The sequence below is a fragment of the Emydura macquarii genome, unplaced genomic scaffold (assembly GCF_026122565.2).
Source record: "Emydura macquarii macquarii isolate MOO-44397 ecotype Brisbane River unplaced genomic scaffold, CSIRO-AGI_Emac_v2 contig_2777, whole genome shotgun sequence".
Lineage (NCBI taxonomy): Eukaryota > Metazoa > Chordata > Testudines > Chelidae > Emydura > Emydura macquarii.
The window spans coordinates 3907-16821 of NW_027132914.1; the positions used below are offsets into that span (position 1 = coordinate 3907).

The following is a 12915-nucleotide window of genomic DNA, read 5'->3' on the forward strand; positions in this document are numbered from 1 at the left end:
GCTTCCATCCTTTACTTCGCAATGGCAGAGGGAGTCACTAGAGCTGAGGGGAAAACCACTTAGGAGACCCAGCCCATACATGAGAAGGCCAAGGGATTTGAGTCACCCCACAAGGCTGCATGTGCTTGTGTTTGGATTGGGTTCAGTGTCAGGTCCACCCTGGCGGTCCCCTTGGAGATGGGCTGCAGGGTAAACCATCCCAAGGGGATGCAGGGATCACAGAGCATTCTCTGCCTGTATTGTGCAGCTCAGACAGACTCATAATGAACCCTTCTTGCCTTAAGATCTGTGAGCCCATGAATCCACCCCCCCAGCTCCACAGACTAGGTGCAACCTCCCTTCCCTCCCAAAGGGGCAAGCTAGTGAACAGTGGTGGGAGCAGGCACACAGGACTGACATGCCTGACTCACACACACTGCCACCTGCCATCCTCTGCCCAAGCATGACTGCACAGAACACTCACCCCCAAGCCATGACCCAGACCTGACTCCAATGACCCTGCTGCAGGGACAGCCCAGCGCTCTCAGTGCAGGCTCCCCAGCCAAACACCCCCAGTGACTGGGCTGTTCCTGAGGCAGAGAAATAGCAGTGCAATGTGAAAAGCACATTAAACTGGGGCGGGTCTCCGAGTACCCAGGCACAATCATAACTGCAACACATGGCAGGTGCCGATCCAGCACCCTGCCCGCCAGAGGCAAATAAAGGCACCCAAACACATGCCATGACAGCTGTGGCACCAGGAGTGCAAAAATAAGGGAGCCCCAAATAAATAGTGTGTGATGGAAATGGATTTGTCTACGTAAATAAATCCAAGTCACCCAATGCACTTGCAGAAGGTGCGAATGGAAACACATACATAATGCAGGAACCCCAGGGGCAGCAATCAGCACCCCCATTTAATGCACTGCTCAGGCAAACCATCACCACACACCTGAGTAGCTCCTCCACATGCCCTGACATCAGCCGGCACGGTGCGTATCTGAACCAGAGGGGCTGGGCCCTGCTTAAGCAGTGCACTGCAGAAACACCAGGCACCACAACAGGGGGTACCTCCAACCCCACCAGCGCATACACACACAGCACCCAATTCCTTTCCGTGGCAGGGTCCAACCCTCCCCCATCACGAGCAGAAAGGACTCCTGAATCCAAGCCTTCCTGCTCCACACAGTGACACTGGGAGCAGATACACCTCCCCTCCTCCTGCCCATGCAAGCCAGGCACAGGCCCAGTCCCTCCCTTCACCCAGGGCAGGAAAGCGACCCTGTGCACATGAACCAAGCCCCTAATGCATAAGATGGGCCTGTGCAGACACACCAGCCCCCCACTGGTAAGACAGCGCTGCACAGAGCGCCCCAGCAGTGCACACCGGGTACCCACACACCCGCCCTGCAGCCCGGCCAGGCTCCCCTGTGCACACCACAGCCAGGCCGGGCCGGGCCGGGCCGGGCCGGGCCGGGCCGGGCTCCCCGGGGAGCGGCGCGGGTACCTACTTGTTGTGGGGATTCACATTCTGCAACATGCCTGCAGCTGCTGCTTTCCAGGGTCCGCCTCCGCCTCCAGATCCTGCGTCCTCGGCCGCTCCCCCCACTTTGCCGGGAGCGGGAGCAGACGGGCCGGGATCAGCGACACATGCCCGCGCCGCACCCGCCGCTGCGCATCACCGAGCGAGGGCAGGCGGCTGGCCACACAGCGGACAGCGGGGGAGGCGCTGGGGAGGGGACTAGCCCGACGCCCCCCTCCCCTCCCCGCCGGCGGAGTAGAACCAGGCGCAGGCGCTCAGGCTAGCCGAGCCGGGTGCCGGGCCGTGCACAGCTGCGGACAGATGTGCTCCAGCTAGGCAAGCGGCAGCACCGGCACGGGGGGTGGGGGCGCAGCAGCCCAAGGAAGCGGGGACCCCGGCACCATCCACCGGGATTTACATGAATGGAAGCAGAGAAAATGGCGGCGGCGGCTGAAGGGAGGGGGATGCGGGGTGGGACCCCTCTTCGAGCCCCGACGGGCTCCAAGTCCTGGCGGATCCGCCCCACCCCAGGGCCCGTTGGCTCCTCGGAGCCTCCTCTGTCCGCAGAGGCCGGTCCCCGGAAGGATGGCTCCCCGTCCGGGAGGCGGATGGCACTGGATTGTACTGGGATCACCGGCCCGGCTCCATCTTGGCTGCCCTGCCGGGGGATGGGGGCGTTCTACAAGCACCCTCGAGGCCGCAGGCAAGGGTCTCTACGAAGCCGGGGGGTCCTGGGAGCCCGTCGGTAGCACGGAGGCGGGGCTGGGGCCGCCCGGCGGAGGATGGATCCGGATTGAGTCCGCCCTTCGCGGACCAGGCCTCGACCAGCTCCTTCCTCCGCTTCAGCGAAATGGCGCTTTCGGCCCGCCCCCGGCCAGCCTTATATAGACACCAGCTTGCCTCTGATTGGGTGGCGGCAGTCTGGACATCATCCCGTCGTCCGGGCTTGCCCCTTCGCCAGCTCATTGACGGAGGCTTGGGAGGCGCCGCGTTCTGATGGGTCTCCATTACCGTCAGTCACGTACCCCCTCCACCCGCCCCTTCGTAGGGCGCTCGAGCTGCCGGCCCAGGTGGCGCGCGCTGCCATTGGCCGGCGCTGCCATTCGTTGCTGGCTAACTGGCTGCCGAGTCACGTGGGGGCGGGGCGACCGTTGGAACTGGCAGTTGGATGTTGTTGTTCTGCTCCCCGCGGGGGAGGGGGAGGGGAAGAGGAGGAAGCGCCATTTTGAGCTGCAGCAGAGAAGAGGGCGGACAATGAGCCCGCTGCTCCCCTCACACCGCGCCTGGGGTGCCCCACTGCCGCGCGAAACGCGCCAAAACCCCGTCACAAAAATGCCCCCAAAACCTCGTCCCCCCCAGCCGGACGCCTCGGCGCAGACACTGACATTCCCCATCCTCCCCCACAGCGCAAGATACAGGGAACCCGATCAAGGGGCTGGCACCCAGAATCCTGTCAGAAACCTTCCCGACCGGGTGCCCCCAGAACTGCCCTGGCACTAGGTGCAGCCCCTCCGCTCACACCCAGCAGCGCCGGCTCCCCCAGACTCCCCAGTCGGGGGCCCACAGAAATCGATCCCACCAGAAAGGCATCCAGACCCCCCAATGCCAACACCCCCCAGCTCCCCATCAGCACAGATGGCAACAGCACCGGCCCCCATCTCCCCACACCCCCACACCCAGCACCCTGAGAAACCTGGGACGTCACGTCACCAAAACCCGGGTCAGAAACTCCCGCCCAGCTCCCCTACACTCAATGCCAACCCTGGCCAGCACCGCCCCCGTGCCCGGAGCACAAACCCCCCAAACAGGGACCGCTGCCCACCCCCCTGTGGCGCCGAGCACCCTCAGTGTGAACGCTCATAGTGCCATTCTCACTGACACGGGCACCACCTCACCCTAGGACCCGTCACACAACGGAGCAGGGATGCTCCCCACTGGTTAGAGCTCCCCACAGAGGGGGCAGGCGTGGGGCATCTCCAGGGCCCCCCACACCACAGTGATTAGCAAAGAGAAGCCACCAGGGATTCCCACCAGCACACGGCCCCTTCCCTCTCCAGGAAAGATGGTTTCTGGCCTAGAAATGGGTTTGGTTTTTGTTCTGTCTCCTGCCCCCCCGTTGTCAGGCTGTCTCCAAGGGTGCAGGCAGCCGCCATCTTTGGAGCTCTTCTCCACCCCCTCCGCCCCCTTTAATATAGGCAGAAAATCTCCCCAAAAGCTCTCTGGAGGGCGGGGAAAGGGGACCGATTACGGGGTGACTTGTGGGGGCGTCTGGTGGTTTTTCACCCCCTTTTCCTGCAGGCGTGGGCTGGCTCCCTCCCCCGCCCCTTGTCTCTCCACATTTCCTCCGCCCTGATCCAGTGCGATGGAAATTCCCCGCTCACGCTTCGGATCAGGGCTGAACCCCCCAGGGGAAGGGGTGGTGTGGGGGATCAGTGATGCGGGAAGGGGGGTTAGTCCCACACACAGGGGAGGGTGTGTGTATCCCACCCGTGGGGTCTGTCTGCAGCGGCCATTTTACACGGAAAGCCCTAGCCATCTTAGTGCAGGTCCCAGGCCCTCACAGCCCCCTGCAAGGATCAGGCGATGCCCCCGGGGTGGGACCAGAGGCAGACAGCAAGGCGCATGAGTCATTTCGTAGCCCCTGAAGTCACTCAGGCTCCTTGTGCGAGGCCGTCCTGTCCCACCTCCGGCTGCAGGCTCTGAGCCCCTCCCACAGCCGTGACACAGCGTTTCTACGGCCCAGCCGCCTGCTGCTGCATCTGCATCGGGAAAGGAGTTCAATATATCATCACGGGAACGGCTCTGCTGCCGTAACTGCAGCCATCGCTCCCGCGGGGCTAGAGGCGGATGTGGGGGATGACCCTAGGGAAGTGGGGTGTTTAGCCCCATCGCTAGTCCCACTGACTATCCCCCTGGCTCTGCAGCAGTGAAGAGCTGCCAAGGGCCAGGCAGAGCTGAACCCCATTTTTCCGGGTTGTTTACACTCCACTCAGTGATTGCACACTGCTGCTTTGTCCTAATATTTGGTTTTTAGGATCTTTTGTGGTTGGGCCCAGCTCTCCAGCCCTTCACCGGCACCAAATCCCGTCCGTCGCCCCCAGGGCTGCTTATCCCCCTTTGCCCAAGGTCAATACATCCTGGGCCCAGGTGAAACCAGCTCCCTCCCTTGTAACTGCACGGCCCTTCCCCGGATGGGGTGAGACCCAGATCCCACCGTGAGATAACGCTCCGCCCCCCTGGGAACCCCGCCACCAACCCTGAGCTAAGGGGACACCCTACTCGCCAGCCCCCATGGGCTTCCCAACTCCCAGTAATCCCCCTCCTGGGATCCCTCCCCACCCGCTTGTCCTGCCTGTCCCCAACCCAGGCTCTCCCTGCCCCATAGCAATTAGCAATCCCCTCCATGGTCCCTCAGCCCCCTTTGCCCCCCTGCCTGACCCCACCCCAGGCTCCCCCTGCCCCAGTGAGCCCCACCAACGCTCCCTCCTGCCCCTCTCAAGACTGGCCCCTCCGCCCCGTTTAACTCAGCTATTAAGACATATGTTAATTTATGCTAATTGCCCCTCCAAGTTGTTCAGTGCAGCACCGTGCACCCCCTACCTCCCCCTCCCTTATTCAGCCCCACACAATGGGGGTGCCTCCACTGCATTATCAGACCACGTGACCCCTCGATTAGCACGAGGCCCACCGCAGCCTTTCCGCGCCCGTCAATCACCACCATCCTCGGCCCTCATTGGCTCAGAGACCAGCACAGGGCGGGCACACGGTTGACTGACAGCCCAAACCCCACGTGGCTCTCCCCTCCCCCCAGCCCCCAAAGGGGCAAACAGCGAGCACTCACCGGATTGGCTGCCGGGCGGACGGGCAGGCCCCGGCCCGGGAACGGGGTGGCGGGGGGCCATCTCCGCGGCTCCCGGCGGAGCCCGGCCGTAATCCCCGCGGCGCCGCGGGTGGGGGCCAAGCACATCCCGGGGCGGAGGGAGGGAGCCGCCACCGACGTCACCGCCGCGCTGATTGGCCGCCGCGCTCACGTGACGCGCCGACTCGCTCTCCTCGCCCGCCCCCGCCCTTCGGGGGACGCGGCCCCCGCTCGCTGCTGGAGAGTCGCTGGGGGGCGCGCGGCGGCCGGGCCCGAGAAGCGGGGCTCGAATGGGGGGGGCGGCCCAGCCCCCCGGGCTCCTGCTTGGGCACGTCAGCATGGCGGCCGCACCAGGTGCCCACTGCGCATGTGCGGGGCAGGGAGGGGCCCGGGGAGCATGCGCACTGGGCTCCCGCGGCACAGCCGGCTGCCTCTCCCCTCCCCCATCCCCGGGAAGGGCTGGGCGGGGCTGGGCGGGGCCGGCCGCGAGCGCGCTGCGGTGGGGGGAGGGGAGGACAAAGAGGCGCGGACCGCGCTGCTCTCTGCAGGGTGCGGGGGTGGGGGGGACTGGGAGGGTGCAGTGTGCCTCCCGCACGTGACCTCTGCATTGTGGGCTGTTGCAAACACCGCGATGCAGCTGCTCTGCCCGGGGCAGGCAACGTGATGCGGGGGGGCGCGCTGCAAAGGGGGGGGGGCAGCCTCGTGTGTCGCTGCAAGGGCAGAGATGAGTAAGGCAGTGAGCAATGCGGCAGTAAATGCAAGTGAAATCCTGCAGTGCCTGTGACGGGAAACCTCTGCCGGGAGCGAGTGTGCAAAGAAATGGGGGAGCAGGCCCAGCTGGGGAATACGGGCGCGCAGGGTGTGTCACACGACAACACTAGCGGGGATGCAAAGAGAACTAAGCCCCTACTCCATCCACCACTGTCCAATAGTGCAGTGGGTGTGCAGTGCTCTGCGCTATCTGACTGAAAAGTGCAACGCGCGGGAGTGCGCTGCAAAATATCCGTTTGCTCACTAATCACTAGTGCAAAGCACAGACAGCACGAGGCCCTGGGAAATTGAGCAAATGCAGCGTGAGCTAATGCAAAGCAAAACATAACACAGCATGAAATGGTGGAAGGCAAAAGTAGAAGCCGTTTAAAATGGTTCTAGTCTCGCTGACAAATAAATACGTGATTTTACTCACACGAGTAACCAGGGCAAGGACTCTTGTGCTTAGAGTTAAACATAGGTCAGTGTTCGCAGCAGTGGGGTTTAAGCCCCTCAACATCAAGAGCCACAGGAACTCCAGCCAAAAGCCCCTGCTTAGCACAGCGGTGGCGGTGTAGCGCTGGGACCAAGGCTACTGAAGACTATGACAGGTTCAGGGCCTAATAATGCAATGGGAAACATACAGTCGTGCGGAATGAAATAATGCACTGTGAAATAATGCAATGCCGTTTGAGGCCATGTAAAGCAAAGTGAAACAAAACAAAACAATAGTCACTAATTCAATGCACCATGAAATGGTAAAATGTACCCCAGGAAATAAGTCCAGGCAATACAAGAGAAAACACATTTGTTGCCAATGCTCACCATGTTATTGCAAGTCTTGTGATATGTGGTGGTTTTCTTAAAGCCCCAGCTCCTGGAGTCATGTTGTTATGTAAGAATCTCAGCTTTCATTAAAAACCCCTAAGTGTCTAGCTCTCTTGGTGTGGAGAAAGGTTTCAAAATACAAATCTAAAAGAGAAATAAAAGATCTCAATACCTGCTATTTTAAAATGTCATTATTGTGAGTGGGGACTTGGCTGGGGAGGCGGTGGGGGGCACTGACTCATGACTTTGGAAGACTTGTGCTTGGTGATGAGTGAATTTCATTTCCCACAATGCAACTGGGATTAATTATTCATGGACTCTCAGCCAGAAGGACCCACTGTGATCCTCTAGGAAAAGGCTGCCTCCTGTGTACTCGGGCCATAGGACTGCCCGCCATTAATTCCTGGTTGAACTAGCGCAAATCTTTTAGAAAGACATCCTGTCTCGATCCAAACCTTCCCAATGATGAAGAATTCACAACAGCCCTTGGGAAGTTTTCCCATGGGTAATTCCCCTCCGTTAAAAAATGTGCACCCTTCTTTCTAGTCTGAATTCGTCTGCCTTCAATCCCCAGCTACAGGTCTTGTTAGCTCTTTGCTAGATTGCAGAGTCCTGCATTTTATCAAGTTTTTGGTCCCCATGTAGGTACCTATCGACTGCGATCACGTCACCCCATCACCTTCTCTTTGTGACGCTAACTTGACGGTCACTTGGAGTCTAGCACTGTCTGGCAGGTTTTCCAAACCTTTAATCTTTCGTGTGGCTCTTCTCTGGATTTACCAACATCCGTCTGGAACTGAACACAAATAACAGCACCAGTGCCAAAAACAGAGCGACAATAACCCCCTGTCGCTGCTCAGGATTCCTGTCTAGACACCCAAGCTTGCATTAGCCCTTTTGGCCACCGTGTGGCACTGGGAGCTCATGTTCAGCTGCTTATTCACCATGACCCCCAAGCTTTTCTCAGAGTCCCTGCTTCCCAGGACACAGCCTCCCCTTCCCCGTAAATATGGCCTACATCCTTTGTCCCTAGAGGTGTAACGTTCTAGTTGGCCATATTAAAACACACATTTGCCTGTGCCCAGTTTATCAAGTGCCCTGGATCGCTCTGTAAAAACCACCCATTCAGTGACGAGGCTCCATTTTCTAGCTAGATCTAGTTGGTTTCAAACTTTTCTAGTTGGAAAAAAATTCCATTGAGTTTTTGGTTGTAAATTTGAATTGAAACTGAAACATGAATACACGATTCAACGCACAGAGCTGATAAACAGCTTGTACCCGGACAAGCAGAGCAGTCTGAACAGTATGAACAAAGAGGAGCTGCCTCCTGCCACTGCATTTGGTCCGACAGCGTCGGTGCGTTGCTTTCGGCCACGTTGGCCGATCTGATCATTTCACCTCCTGATTTAAAACAACACTCCATCATCATCAGTTCCAAGGCCGCTGCTCACTGGTGTTTTATCACGTTTAGAACGCGGGGCCGAGAGTTAGCGCCGAATGGTGAAAACATACGGCCCACCTTCACCCTCATGATCTCACCCCTCACTGCCCTATGAATTCGAGCGCCCCCGCCCCTGTGATTTCAATTCCTAGGGAAAACAGCAATCCCCAGTCTGCAGACCCCGGCTCTGCACGGCCACGGGTTTTGTTTTGCTGAGTGGACATCCCTGAAGAGATCTGCTCCGGTTCTAGGGGTGAATCCGGAGCAGGGCTCTGGCCTAGGCTGTAATACAGGAGTGAATCCGGAGCAGGGCTCTGGTCTGGGCTAAACAGAAGTCAGACCAGATGGGGTCACTCCTGGCCTCGCCCCTCCCACGTCTCCCCTGCTCTTGGTATCCCGGCTGCCCATCAGTACCACCAGGCCCTCCGCTGGGAGCGTCTCCCCGGTAACAGGTGACGCGCGGTGGCAGGGCCCAGTCATTGGCCAGGAGGTGGCGGGGCGCCCTGGGATTGGCCAGCAGCAGGCCGGGGATGCCCCGCGCCCCGGGATGGGAGCAGAGCGCCGCCGGGCAGGGATGGAGGCGCCCGGGTGCTGGGGGAAGCTGCTGGCCCTGGTGCTGCTGTGGGGGGCGGCAGCCGCAGCCAGGACAGAGGGTAGGAGCTGCCCTGCCACGAGCGTCACAGACCGTGTGTGTGTGTGTGTGTGTGTGTGTGTGTGTGTGTGTGTGCGTGTACCATTGCACCGCCAGTGTATGTGTGTGTGTGTGTGCATGTACCATTGCATGGCCAGTGTGTGTGTGTGTGTGTGTGTGTGTACCATTGCACGGCCAGTGTGTGTGGGTGTGTGTGTGTGTGTACCATTGCACGGCAGTGCATGTTTGCATGGGGATTGTGTGCATTGCACAAGGGGATTGTGTGTGCGCATATGGGAACTGTCTGCTTGTGTGCACCTACAGGGATTGTGTGTCCAAGAATGCTTGACTGTGTGTGCCCCTGGGGACTGTGTGTGTGTGTGTATGGGGGGGTGTGAGTGTGTGTCAGGGGTTGTGTGTGTGTGGAACTGTGCATGCCTGGAGATTGTGTGTAAATAGGGTGTGTTATACTCTGTGTGCATGTGAGAGAGTGAGAGCTCCCCAGGAGTTAGCCATGTCTGCGTGTGTATGTGTGTGTGTAGGGAGGGTTGTGTGAGTGTGTGTCTGTTGTACTGTGTGTGTGAGGGAGCTACCTGTGCTCTGTCAGTGTGTGTGCGTGGGCAGTGACGGTATGTACAGGGGGTGGGGTGTTTGTGTGTAGGGGGTGTTGTATCACGTGTGGGGGATTGTGTATGCACAGTGATGGGATGTGTAGTAGTGTTATTCAGTGGAGCAGGTGTGTGTCAGATGTGTTCATGGGTATTGCAGTGTGTGAGGGGTTGCAGTGTGTGTAACCATGTACATGGGAGTGTGATGTGGGGGGTAGATTTGTGTGTGTGTGTGTGATTGTACACTCGGGAGTGCAAAGTGTGGGCTTGGGGGTGGTTGTGTGTGATTGTGTAGGCATAGAGTGTTGGGGGCATGGTGTGTTTTGTCATTATGTGTACACACAGACTTTGTGTGTATATAGGGTATTTAATGTAGGGAGAGGGAATTGCGTGTGCATGGGGATTGTGTAGGGGAGGTTGTGGCTGTGTACAGGGTGAGTGTGTGTATGGGAAGAGTGTGTTTACATCCGGGTTGTAATGTATACTGTGTGTGAGGGATAGTGTCACTGTGGATGTGTGTATGGGAACACTGTGTGGTGGGGGGCTGGGTGTGACTGGCGACGGTGTGTGTCAGTGACTGTCGTGTGGGTGTGAACGGACAATGTGTGTGTAAGGAATGTGGATGTGCCTCTGTGTGTGTGTGAGACTATGTGTGACTGTGTGTATATGCTGGTCGTGTGAGTAGAGTGTGTGTGTGCATGAGGAGTGTGTGTGAAATGTGTGTGTGCCCAGAAAATGGGGGGTGGCTGTGTGCGCATGTGTGACTGTATGTGTGCAGGGGGTGTGTGTGTGCAGGGAGAGTGTGGGGGTTGTGTGTGCAGCATGTGCATGTGCAGGGGATGCGTGTTGTGTGTACAGGGGGTGCGTGTGGGGATTGTGTGTGCAGGGTGTGCGTGTGCAGAGGGTGTGTGTGCAGGGAGAGGTGGGATTGTGTGTGCAGGGGGTGCGTGTGCAGGGGGTGTGTATTCAGGCCGTGCGTGTGCATCCCCTTGCTGACACGGGTCAGTCTCTCTCTCTCTCCCCCCCAGAACCCCCGGCCCACCTGCTGTCCCAGGTGCTGTTCTGCGAGCCGGACCGCCCCTTGCTGGGCCTGGCCGACACCTTCGACGGGGACCAGCTCTTCTGGTTCGACTTCCCGGGGGCGCGCTGGGAGCCCCGGCTGCCCGACTTCCAGCCCTGGCTGGGCGCCCAGGAGAGCGTGGGGCAGATCCGCAACGACTCCCAGCTGTGCCAGCACCTGCGCCAGATACTCAGCAAGATGTGTGAGGGCGTCCTGCCTGAGGCCAAAGGTACCGGCCCCCGGCGCCCGCGGCCCCCCAGCACCAGGGATCACTGATACTGCCCCTCCCCGGGGCCCCCCAGCGCCAGGGATCACTGATACTGCCCTTCCCGCAGCCCCCCAGCACCAGGGATCACTGATACTCTCCTCCCCGGGGCTCCCCGGCGCCAGGGATCACTGATACTGCCCCTCCCCGGGGCCCCCAGCGCCAGGGATCACTCACTGATACTGCCCCTCCCCAGGGCCCCCGGCACCAGGGATCACTGATACTGCCCCTCCCCGGACCCCACAGCACCCCCTGCACAGGTGCCTGTACCCCTTCCTGTGGTATCCTGGCCCCCCAGCCTCCCTCCCCAGGCCCCCCAGCACTTGCGGCCTCCCAGTGCCCCAGCCCCCTCTCTCTTGCGGCCCCCACCCCACATACCCCCCCGTGCTCCATCCCCCATGGTCGCTGAGCCCCCTTCCCCCGCAGACCCCCCTCACTGTCTCTCCTCCCCCGCAGGCACCCCCATGGCCAACGTGTTCACGGCCCAGCCCCTGGAGCTGGGGGAACCCAACACCCTCATCTGCCAGGTGGGCAACCTCTTCCCGGCCTCGGTGTCCGTGTCCTGGCAGCACCACGGGGAGCCGGTGAGCCAGGGCGTCAGCACCACCAGCCACTACCCCACCGCCGACCTGGGCTTCCTGCTCTTCTCCTACCTGCAGTTCACCCCGCAGGAGGGGGACGTCTACACCTGCACCGTCACGCGGCCCGGGGACAGCTTCTCCACCGTGGCCTACTGGGGTGAGAAGCCCCCCCGGACCTGATGCCAGCCCCTCCAACCTGGATTCCCTTTATACCCAATTCCCCCCGCCCCCCCTCCCCATACCACCTGCCCCGCTGCCGGGAGCCCCCTGACCTCCCTCACAGCCCTGGCCTCACCCTGTATTTTCTCCCCCCCACCCGCCATGTCTCTAGTGCCCCAGAACCCGGTCCCGTCGGAGCTGCTGGAGACCGTGCTGTGCGGCCTGGCCATCGCCCTGGGCGTCTTCTTCATGGCCACGGGGACCGTCCTGCTCATCAAAGCCCGCCGGCCCATGACCACAGGTATGCCCGGCTCCTGGGTGCTGTCTTAGCTGGAGATGGGGGGGGGGGTCCTGTGAGATGGCGAGCGGAGGAGGGGTTGGGAGCCAGGACTCCTGAGTTCTCTCCCTGGCTCTGGGAGGGGTGGGAGAGTCTAGGGGGATAGCACTGGGGGGCTGACCGCCAGGACTCCTGGGTTCTCTTGCTGGCTCTGGGAGGGATGGGAGGGTCTGGTGGGTGAGAGCAGGGGGGCTGACAGCCAGGACTCCTGGGTTCTCTCGCTGGCTGTAGGAGGGGAGTGGGGTCTGGTGGGTGAGAGCAGGGGGCTGGGAGCCAGGATTCTGGCTTCTGTCCCAGCCACTGAATCTCCTTTTTCTGTGTTTTCAACCCCAGAGTGAACCCCGAGTGGCTGGAAACGCCTAAAGCACTAGGAGGAGATGCCCCACGTTCCCTGAGCCTCTCCCCCATTCCAGCCCCCCACCGCCCTTGGGAACCGTGGGAAAGGCAGCTCCTGGACCAGCCGCAATCAGTTGGGAGCTGAGACCGGACGCACTCACCACACACGACACATCCGTGGGAACCCGGCGTTGTGCTGCAGTGACAGCATCTCCATTGGGGGGGGAGGGGAGCAGCGCTCTGCCCCCTACAGAACACCAGCAGTGCTGCGTGCCCAGGAGCAGACTCCGACCCCCAGCCCGTGTGAGGGGTCGCCCCTGCTCGGCGTATCGGTGCCTTATCCTGCCTCCTGCCAATAAAGGCCTATTTTCTGGAGCTGTCCTGCCTGTCTCCTCTGTCCCCCCCCCCATGCCCCACATCCCCAGCGGGGTCCCTGCAGGACAGGAGGGGGTGAGAGGGGAGCTCGCACGCTGTGGCCAGTCCAGCCCTCAGCCAAGGCTGCTGGCAAAGGGGCCGGTCACTGCCCATGCCGGGGGCACCTGCCCCGCTAGGATCTGGG

General features: G+C 60.7%; 1 protein-coding gene and 1 long non-coding RNA gene across 2 annotated transcripts; one reads left to right on the plus strand and one right to left on the minus strand.

Moving 5' to 3' along the window:
- Positions 1 to 2498: 2498 nt before the first annotated feature.
- On the minus strand, positions 2499 to 5493 carry LOC137166026 (uncharacterized). Its single transcript, XR_010923535.1, has 2 exons — positions 5343 to 5493; positions 2499 to 2731 (listed from the first exon to the last, which is right to left on the minus strand). It is a non-coding gene; the product is annotated as an uncharacterized lncRNA (long non-coding RNA).
- A 3460-nt stretch (positions 5494 to 8953) lies between these two features.
- On the plus strand, positions 8954 to 12731 carry LOC137166025 (class II histocompatibility antigen, M alpha chain-like). The gene is made up of 5 exons (XM_067567588.1): positions 8954 to 9032; positions 10647 to 10907; positions 11400 to 11681; positions 11856 to 11984; positions 12354 to 12731. Exons 1-5 carry the CDS (start codon positions 8954 to 8956, stop codon positions 12356 to 12358), a joined length of 756 nt encoding a protein of 251 aa, XP_067423689.1. The 3' UTR covers positions 12359 to 12731.
- Positions 12732 to 12915: the final 184 nt, after the last annotated feature.

What these genes read in the sequence shown, in the direction of transcription:
- LOC137166025 (XM_067567588.1), top strand. Translation starts at nt 8,954, where the DNA reads ATGGAGGCGCCCGGGTGCTGGGGGAAGCTGCTGGCCCTGGTGCTGCTG. An exon ending in AGCCGCAGCCAGGACAGAGG is followed by an intron (nt 9,033 to 10,646) that starts GTAGGAGCTGCC and finishes TCTCCCCCCCAG; the next exon opens with AACCCCCGGCCCACCTGCTG. An exon ending in CGTCCTGCCTGAGGCCAAAG is followed by an intron (nt 10,908 to 11,399) that starts GTACCGGCCCCC and finishes CCTCCCCCGCAG; the next exon opens with GCACCCCCATGGCCAACGTG.